At 37.6% G+C, this 9,261-nt stretch overlaps 1 protein-coding gene across 2 annotated transcripts in view; it reads right to left on the bottom strand.

Moving 5' to 3' along the window:
• Positions 1-1,432: 1,432 nt before the first annotated feature.
• PRLR (prolactin receptor) overlaps positions 1,433-9,261 on the bottom strand; it is a 167,098-nt gene continuing 159,269 nt past the window's right edge. Inside the window, exon 10 of one of the 2 annotated variants that reach the window (XM_017894520.1) lies at positions 1,433-9,065. In XM_017894520.1, the coding sequence (XP_017750009.1) occupies positions 8,061-9,065 (1,005 nt within the window). In that variant the 3' untranslated portion in view covers positions 1,433-8,060. The remainder of the gene's footprint in view (positions 9,066-9,261) is intronic. The other variant, XM_017894521.1, reaches the window with a different exon arrangement.

Raw genomic sequence — 9,261 nt, 5'->3', positions numbered from 1 at the left:
TTCTCTTACTGGATCTCCTTGTATCTGGTTCCATCTCCCCTCATTTTTCTCAGGCTCCCATGTTATAGGGATGAGGTAAAGGAGGGAAATTTTGTCTTGCAATCATATGGAAGGGTGGACATAGAGGGGAAGAACTTTTTTTGTCCAACTTATATAAACAATGTCCTGATTATAGATCTTTTAGCAACAAGAAATGTCCAAAAAAATGCTTCAGCCATGAATGTGTTATTTTGCTCATCTCCATTTCAAATAAAAAAATAGAGCAAGAGTAGGTAAGGGAATTAAGCATTTATTAAGCTAGGCACTGAGCTGGGTATTTTCAAAAATGATGTGAATAGAAATATAATGAACATATTATATTGGGATGTCTAAGATTTTGTTTGGCAGGCATTGTTTTTGGCATGCAATAAAAATGAAGATGTTATGATAGCAGTTAGTATTATCTCCAATCTATTGACAAAGATTTAACTACCCATGTTGTCCCCTCAAAATAGAAGGAGACAAATGAATAAACCCATGGAAAACAGAGAGCACAATGTGCCACAAGCAAAGATTTACAAAATGAAAAATGCAAAATAACAAATCAGATAACTATAGTCTTCTATAAATCTTTAAGTCTAAAAAAATAGACATTACAATAACTACATATAGAAATGAGTTTTTAAAATCAAAACAAGACTATTCCTGGTAAATGGCTGACTTTTCCCATATCATACTATGTTTGATGGCTAAAATCAAATAAGGAAAAGGGTTATTTCTAGGGGGGTTACAGAAGTCAATTTGTAAGAGATTTCATTATCATGGCTTTGGACAACTATGAGGTGACTTATAGTTAGGAAAACTTCTGCACTCTATGGTTTTGCTGGTTTTTCATCTGATGACTTACTAAGTATTCTTTCTGAACCTTTCTTGCGGCCAGTTTTATAAAATGTAAAATGTAAGAATGGTTATTCAGAAACTCTCGCATAACCCTGCAAAGTGATGAATTAGAAGGTGTATATATATATATATATATATGTATATATATACACATACACACACATATATTACACACACAACTATATCCACACACACACATATATATATATAATATAATATTATATATCCAGCAACTTAATTATAACAATTACTTCTAATTTCTCACCTAGTGTTGGGGAATTTTGCTTGGCATTTTCTAGGGAAAGAGGAAAAGCAGAGGTAGTGGTAGCTTTGAAAATATGGAACCTTATGCTATAATGTATAGCTTCACTTCAATATGGCTTTACAGAAGACGCAGTCACCCAACAGGCTGGTTCTAGATTGCTTTGGTTTCCACATGAGACTTTTCAATTGTTTAAAATGAATGGTGAAGCACTAAAGCAAGCCTCATTAGGCAAAGAACACTTGAGAAGCTTCAGCAGTCACATGAAACAAAGCTGAGAGGTTGACTTTTAAACAACTGTTGGATTGTTCTTTAAATGTGTAACACCCCAGAGCAGCTGTACAATGAATGACATAGAATCCTCCTTCTAGACAAAGATTAAGAAAAAAATTAGTACATTCACCGTTTCAACAGAAATACATTACGTATTTTTCAGTTTTTTTTACAGTCATAGACACAATAATATTGCAACTACATATGGATACATTGTAAGTTAGTAAGTAATGATTTTCATTTGTATTACATGATGAGTTTCACAACATGAGGATTACATATTTCAGTATGGCGTATACTATTTTTGAACCACATAAAGCAATATAGTACTAAATAATGTAACAGTTACTGTGAAGTCAGGAATGCCACTTGGCAAATATATCAAATACGCCACCAAAAACCAGTCAAAGCATGAGACGTGACATCTTTCATTTCTAAACTGTATGCAGCTTTGAAGGAAGGACATTAGAGCACAAAGGGGAGGTAGTTACTTTAAAAAATTCAAAATTAGCTTTTCAGGAATTTCATAAAACAAATTATTTTCAGAGGTATCTTCACCATCTAGTTTTTGAGATAACATGGAAAAAAGAGTTTTTTCCTCAGGATTTGCAAAGTGTGCACAAAAAAACTCAGACTACATTTTGAGGTTTATCCAAGTGAAGCCTAATTTGACCATAATTAGTAAAGGTTATTTTTTATATTACTACTTCAGTTGCTGAAGGTTTTAGGGTTTCTTTCTTTTTAATCAGCAGCAAGTAGAATGTTAATGAATAGACTAAGATTATCTGAGAGTTAATTAATAGACTAAGGTTATCTGTGGTCTATTTATCGACCACACCTTATAAACAAGATAGGTTTTTCCTATTTTGAGACTTACATGTCTCAATACTTTCTAAATTGAAATCAGAGCATTAAATCAAGGGAATTGATGTGGATAAAACAGCTGCCAGCATGATAGTGTTTGTGAATTATGTACCTCTCTTAGACATAAACTCCTAAAATCTGTTCAGAACACTGAACATATTTAGATTTACCATATCCAATAAAGTTTGGATTTAGTGGGTTAGTCTCAGCATTTCATGGAATCCTGAAATGCCCAGATCTCTCTGGAAACTTCCTATTTCCTATTTTACTATCTTTCTCCTTTTATTGAAATGGGTGCCATGAGGGTCCTAGACCAAAACTCACCATCCTGAAAAACAAAAATCTGGGGAGAGAACTCCTGTTTTATTTTCAGATGATATATTTGCTAATCATCAAATAAGTTCAGATCATAATTATAAATAGGATTTCTCTGAAGCAATCCATCTGTATTTTTAAAGTTTCTCCTTAAGACCTCCTCTATCTAGTCATCAAAGTAGCTTGGATTTATTTATTTATTGAGACAAGGTCTTGCTCTGTCACTCAGGCTGGAGTGCAGTGACACAATCACGGTTCACTGCAGCCTCGATCTCCTGGGCTCAAGCAATCCTCTGGCTTCAGATTCCCAAGTGACTAGGACTACAGGTACGTGTCACCATGACTGGCTAATTTTTAAAATTTTTGTAGAGACTGGGTCTTACTATGTTGCCGAGGCTGGGCATGGATTTATTAATGGCCTTTGAATTAACTAAATAATTAATGAATGTGGGCTTAGTCTCTAAGCATGCAAATCTCTAAATGGGATATACTTGTGATCTTCAACTTGGCCTTGGATATTTGTGTGACTGATTTAACCTTTGACTTAGTCTTTTGCAGTGCCAAAGTCATTGTTTATGAATAATTTCATTTCTTGTGGATCCTATGGTTGCTACTAACTCTTAGGAAAAATAGTAGGCTCTGGAGAAGAAGTAAAAACCCTATAAATACATAAAGCTAGGAAGGAAAAGGAAAAGCAAGGATGTTAAATCAATCTGACTTGGAGGAACAGATCTCTGTTTTTCTCTTAAGCATTGTCACGCAGTTTCACGTGCTCGCTACTTCAGGCCAAGGGCATGTCAGCAAGGCTTTCTTGCACCGCACCAGGGACACTGACCTGAAACCCTGGATTTTACCTAGATCATGAGAGGTCTTAGAAACCTTTTAGACCAACCCACTTATTTAACAAGTAAGGAAGCTGATGTCCAGATTTTAAAAGACATCTCAGGACAGAGAGCCTGCTTAGTCGTGGCAATGTGATTTAGTCTTGGACACTGAGTGCTGAGTCACTGTCTTAGTGACAGTATTATTGTGCTTGAGCCAAAAAGGCAGAAAAGGAAATTTATTCACTCAAGAACACACGAGACTTTCATCAATGGCACATGTATGTTAGCAACACTTGGGATGGTAATTCAAAGTCATTTATATTTTTCTGTTTGTGTGCAAAGTTCCAATGTACATGCATTGTTCTCTTCGGGTTTAGGCATGTAAGCCAAAGACATTCAAAAACGTACCAATATGTTTTGGTATGAAGAGTCTCAAATCACAGGGTGGCAGGTTTATCCCCAAATCACAGCCAGACTCAATTTCTTATCAGGCAAAGTAAGTCACACTATTCACAGCAGCTCTGGGTTGATTCAATTAAACAATACATAAACATTCACTGAACATTTGCTGGTTGGCCCTTAGACCATTTTGTTGTGCCCTTTCTGGCTTCTTCTCATCTATCTATCTGTCTATCTATCTATCTAATCTATCTATCTATCTCCCTACAAGGCAAATGTGACTTTCTAATCAATACATTTTTCCTTGCAAAATGAAAACTTAAAAAAAAATAAATAAAACTAGAGGAAGGCACTTTGTAAAATGTGCACAAATCTGTTTCTTTCTTGTCTACTCTAAGGAGATAGGGAAGTTGCTAAAGGCAGGGCCAAGTCTTTCTGCAAATGATGGGCAGTGGTGGACACTTGAGGAAAGAGAAAGCCAGAGTTTCCCCAGAGCCAAACTGCTTCTTGGAATGCAGGGGCCTCTGGTTGCTCAATAACTCAACAGGCTTTTCATACTCAGCTGGGTCATCACAAGACACAGAGCAAAACTGCCCAGATCTTGTGTAGGCAGTAAAGGATTGACCCCTTCAGATCAAGCCAGTTAAAGTGAGTCTTTTGTACTTAAGTGACTACCAGGATTGGTCTTAGGCACTTAGGAAAATGTAGAGTCTGTTAAATAGCTAATAAATGTAGGATCTGTTAAATATCTGACACAGCGGATACTAACTTGTGCTTATACACATCTGTTAGAATGAATCGGAACCTTTTGCTATCTGGGTTGTAAGCTACACAAATCACCCATTGCCTAGATTCAGTTTCCATACACCTTAAAACTTGAATATTTAGGTATTTGTTTATAAAAATACAGCTTATTATAACTCAGCGTGTAAGGACCCATGAGCCAACTGCGCAATGGTTGTTAATAATCTAGGAAGGTGCGAGGAAAAAAATTAACAGCCAGATATAAGAAAAGAGATTTGGGGCTGTTGGATTCAGCAAGGAATGAGCATGGCTTGATTCAGTGAAAGATCATTTTTCTAAAGATTAGCGCCTCCTTCAATATGTCTCTTTTCAATCTCCTGCCTGTTTTTTAAATGCCTCTTTCTACATATATGTTTGCACATAATCTTAGAATATGATTCTGTACACATATCACTTATAAAATGCATGTGCAATATATTAAGACTAACCAGAACTGAGGGTTTAAAAAGCAAAGTATAAAGAGCACATCATGGCAGATTACTTTGTATTTCTATGATGAAGAGCAATTTTTTGTTAGATTAAGATAGAAGGCATTGGTTGGAATTATTTTTGCAGAAAAATATTCAGTGAGTCATGGAATCCAGGAGTCAGTTTCAAAGGACCTTAGAGGTTATCTGGTCCAACATCTTCAGAGGAAACTGAGGCTTAGAGAGGGGAATTAATCTCTCCAAGGCAAAGCAGTTAGGACCAGAATCCAGGTCTCTTGACTGTCCCCTGCCCCACATGTATCCTTCCATTTGAACAGCTGTCTCCTTGATAGACCACAAAAAAAACTTTGTTAGACCACAAAAAAGCTTAATTCAGATAAACAGTGCTAACTGATCACAGAATTAAAGTCTTGGCTTAATGAGTGGCTAATTGGTGTTTTTTAGGGGTTTAATTCAAGTCCTTAGCTGTCACAGTTTTTCATATGTATTATACAAAATTATCTGTCAAAAGCAGATTACTTTTATGTTTAGGGTTTCAGACTTTAAGAGTGACTGATACATATCTTCTCTATTCTTAGAGAAGAATAGACTATGTTAGGAAAGGTTTAGTCTGCATTGGCTTTGAGGGTGACTGTCTTTGGTTAATGCCTCTCAAGGTAGACTATATTCCTTGGCCTTTCAGAAGTTGTGCATACTTTTGCAGGTCATTCTTTTATGTGAATTCACATAAGATTCAGCATAATGGGAATCTTAAACTGCTGATAGGTTTCTTTTTTTTGCCTTCTTACCTGCAGTGTTGTTCATTGCAAGTCAAACAGACTTGATCTGTCCTTTCCAAAAGAAGATTGTTACTATGCACTAAAATAACCTTAGTGGAAATGGTTGTCTAGAACAGTGCTTCTCAAACTTCAGTGTGCACTTGAATCATTTGGGGATCTTAGTAAAATGCAGATTCCGATGCTTTAGGTTAGAGATAAGGCCTAAGATTCTGCAAACAGAATTTTCAAACACTGCCCAAGTGATGCCTATGCAGTTGGTTCTCAGACAGTTTAAGTATTGAGGATTTAGGGGACTGAATGAGCTTGGACAACTTTCCCGCATGCTTCCCTTACTCACATGATATTTTTCATATGTTAGGAAAATGGAACTTCATATCTATTGCTTTTGACATTCTCAAAACATCAGCAATGTGTTCACTTTCAAACGGGGCGGGGGGGAGACCTCTGAGTCCAGTTGCTATCAATATGAGCTAGTTGGGGTGGAATATTTAACTCCCAGAGGTGACCTCAAGTTCTCTACGTCCAGCTAGTAAATGGACACATAGAATAGATTTACCATCAAGTGAAGGGAAAAATAGAGGGAGGGTGTTAGATGAGTCATGGATGCACCCTTTAAAATGAAAATCCAAGCTTTGACTTCTTTCAGGAAGCCTGGCATTGGAACTGACTGGGGGATTCTCACTACCACACTCTGACCTTTGGAGCTATTTCCATTGCTATACAAATACCTAGTTTCCCAGAACTTTTATTTGGACACTTCTGATATGAGCTGTTTCTGCCTCTGCCAAGATGTTGCAGTTGAATTTACTTCAGAGAGACACTAACTCCTGGCTTTGCTTAAAATATTTTGTGGCTCAAGATTTCTCACAAAAACAAAACCTCTCTCTTTTAAACAGCTGTTAGAAATCGTCGCTCTCCCTTTTTATGGTAGCTTTAGGAAGATTCACCCATTGATGAACAGGAGTCCCAGAGGAGCCTGAAACTCAAAGGAGAAATAATTTCTGGTTTGTGGAGAATCCTAAATCCCTAGGTTGGTGGTGGTGGTAGTTGTCATTTAAAGTGTCCTGGAGATAAAAAGAATCAGATAAACTATACTACATTGTGTTGGAAACTGAATTTTGTCATTCACGTCATATTTCACAGTGGGCTTTGGGTTGGTATGGCATTTTACTCCACAAATGGGAACTGCATATACTACTATGTACTGTAAATACACATTATAATCTCGCAGCAGAAAATACTTTACCCACTGAATACGTAAACAGCTGTACTGGGAAGATAGAAAATAGTCTTTTATTTTACCTAAGTTATAGAAAATAGTCTTCAAAATACATTGTTAAACTTACGGGTTTGTATTAAAGTAGAATTTGTATGTACAGTAAGGCAGTAATTCCATTAGCATCCTGCTGTGGTTTTCTTTTAAAGTTAGTCTTTAGGGAATTTTTTTTTAACTAAGAAAAGACTAAGGTGTATAATAAATTATCTATTATGCTGAAATCAAGCAGGAAAAAATCCTAAAAGGATTCACATGAAATTCATCTGCCCCTTGTGTAAGAAAATTTTAATTTCCAAACTATATTCTATAGAGGCTTTAAAATAGAATTTAGGGGGAAAATCCATGCTTAACATATCTAAACTATTTTAAGAAAAAAATGGAGGCATTATTTCTTACTTGCATATCAGCAATGTGTCAGTAAGGTATAGGAACTGATGTAAACAATTTGTTCTGGAATGCATTCTTTCTTTAAATGGTTATATTTGGGTAATCCTAATAAAATGGAGGAGGAGTGTAAAGGTTATGCAATTGTTTTTCAAAAGCAATTTTCATGGCATTTTCCTATGTGGAAAATTTTCCTTTGTCATCTTTCTATGGTAAACAATTTTGACAATTTCATTTCCGTCTGTCCCATGCCAAATCATGAAAGCCTTTTCCAGAGGATATTTCTGTTGGCATTGTCCCTCAAGAATACTAAGCAGTGTGCTTTTATTTCATTGAACACATAATTTTATAACTAATAGCAAAAATTAAATCTACAAATCACATTTAGGAAACATAATGATTTGTTCTGGAATCAGCTGCTGGAAAAAGAGGCAAGTGGTTAAAAATGGAGCATGAAAGGAGCTGGGAGCTTTAGTAGTGTCAGTCTGACTACATTCTTGAGCATTTCATGTACTCCGTAGTGTTACCTGAAGAAAAATCACATTTTAACCAATCATTCCATTAGTCAAGCTATCAATGAAAGGAGTGCGTAAAACACGCGGGATCCAGGTAATCCAAACCACCCAGCTGGATCCTGCACTTGCTTGGTGTCGCAGTGAAGTTGGCCAGGTCTTTCTCAGCTTGATTCTGTTCAAGTGATGGTGGGGCCTCTTTGGCTGATTCTTCAAAGCAAGCCACATTTTTAGCATGTGGATCCGGCACCAACACCAGGATGTTGTTATCCATGACCTCGGACACTTTGGCATACTCCTTACTGTTCTCAGGAGCCCTGGGCTTCTCGGGCTGGCCGCTGTTCTCTCTCTGTTTCGGTAGCAATGATAATGCGCCATCTTTGTTGACCTTGTGAATCTCCACATAATCCAAGGGTTTAGCGGAGCCAAAGGGGGTTTTCTCCTGGGGCAGCAGCCAGGGCGTATCTTGGTCAGTCTTGGAATGGAAGCTTTCCACCTCCCTCTGCTGGGCTGCCTTTCCCTCCTCTCTAGACTTAATGGTTTGAGAGGATTTTAAAGCATCTTTACCTGCTTCGTCCAACAGAGTGGCCGGTGCATCTGCAGGACCCACAGCCAGCTCACACACATCAGTAATATTGTGGTAGGAGGATCTGGGGTTGTGCTGTATTAAGGGCCATGTTGAACATTTGGATCCGCCAGCATGAAAATAGGGGATTTTGCCTTCCATGCTTATGCACTGGGGGTCCCAGGTGTGGGTTGTTTCAGGATTCTCTGGCTTCTCAATGACCTCAGGATCATAGAATGTGGAGGGATTGGCCTGGGGTTCCTCACACTTTTCAGACAAAAGGGAAGGGCTGTCACAGCTCCCCCGGCCTGAGTCAGTGTCAGGATCCAGGTATGTGGGTTTCATACCTTGACTTGGGTGTTCTTTTGAATGGACTGACATTAGATGCTGGTCCTCACTGTCATCTACTTCTAAATACTCCACCAGCAAGTCCTCATAGTCAGAAGTGGGAGGAAAGTCTTGGCATCCCAAGGCACTCAGTAGTTCTTCAGACTTGCCCTTCTATTAAAACACGGACACAAGAAGAGATGGCTGTTAGCGTCATAACATTCCAAATCAGCATCCCTGCTAAGTGGTATCTGTTCATTGCCACGAGCAGGTGGAAAGATCTCAAACTTCAGACATTTGTGTGCCAGGCCATCTAGAATCACCTTCTGGATACTATTCAGCAGATATATATATATATATATATATATAT

This window comes from Rhinopithecus bieti, unplaced genomic scaffold (genome assembly GCF_001698545.2).
Source record: "Rhinopithecus bieti isolate Rb0 unplaced genomic scaffold, ASM169854v2 scaffold_25530, whole genome shotgun sequence".
Lineage (NCBI taxonomy): Eukaryota > Metazoa > Chordata > Mammalia > Primates > Cercopithecidae > Rhinopithecus > Rhinopithecus bieti.
This window is presented reverse-complemented; position numbering and strand designations above follow the sequence as displayed.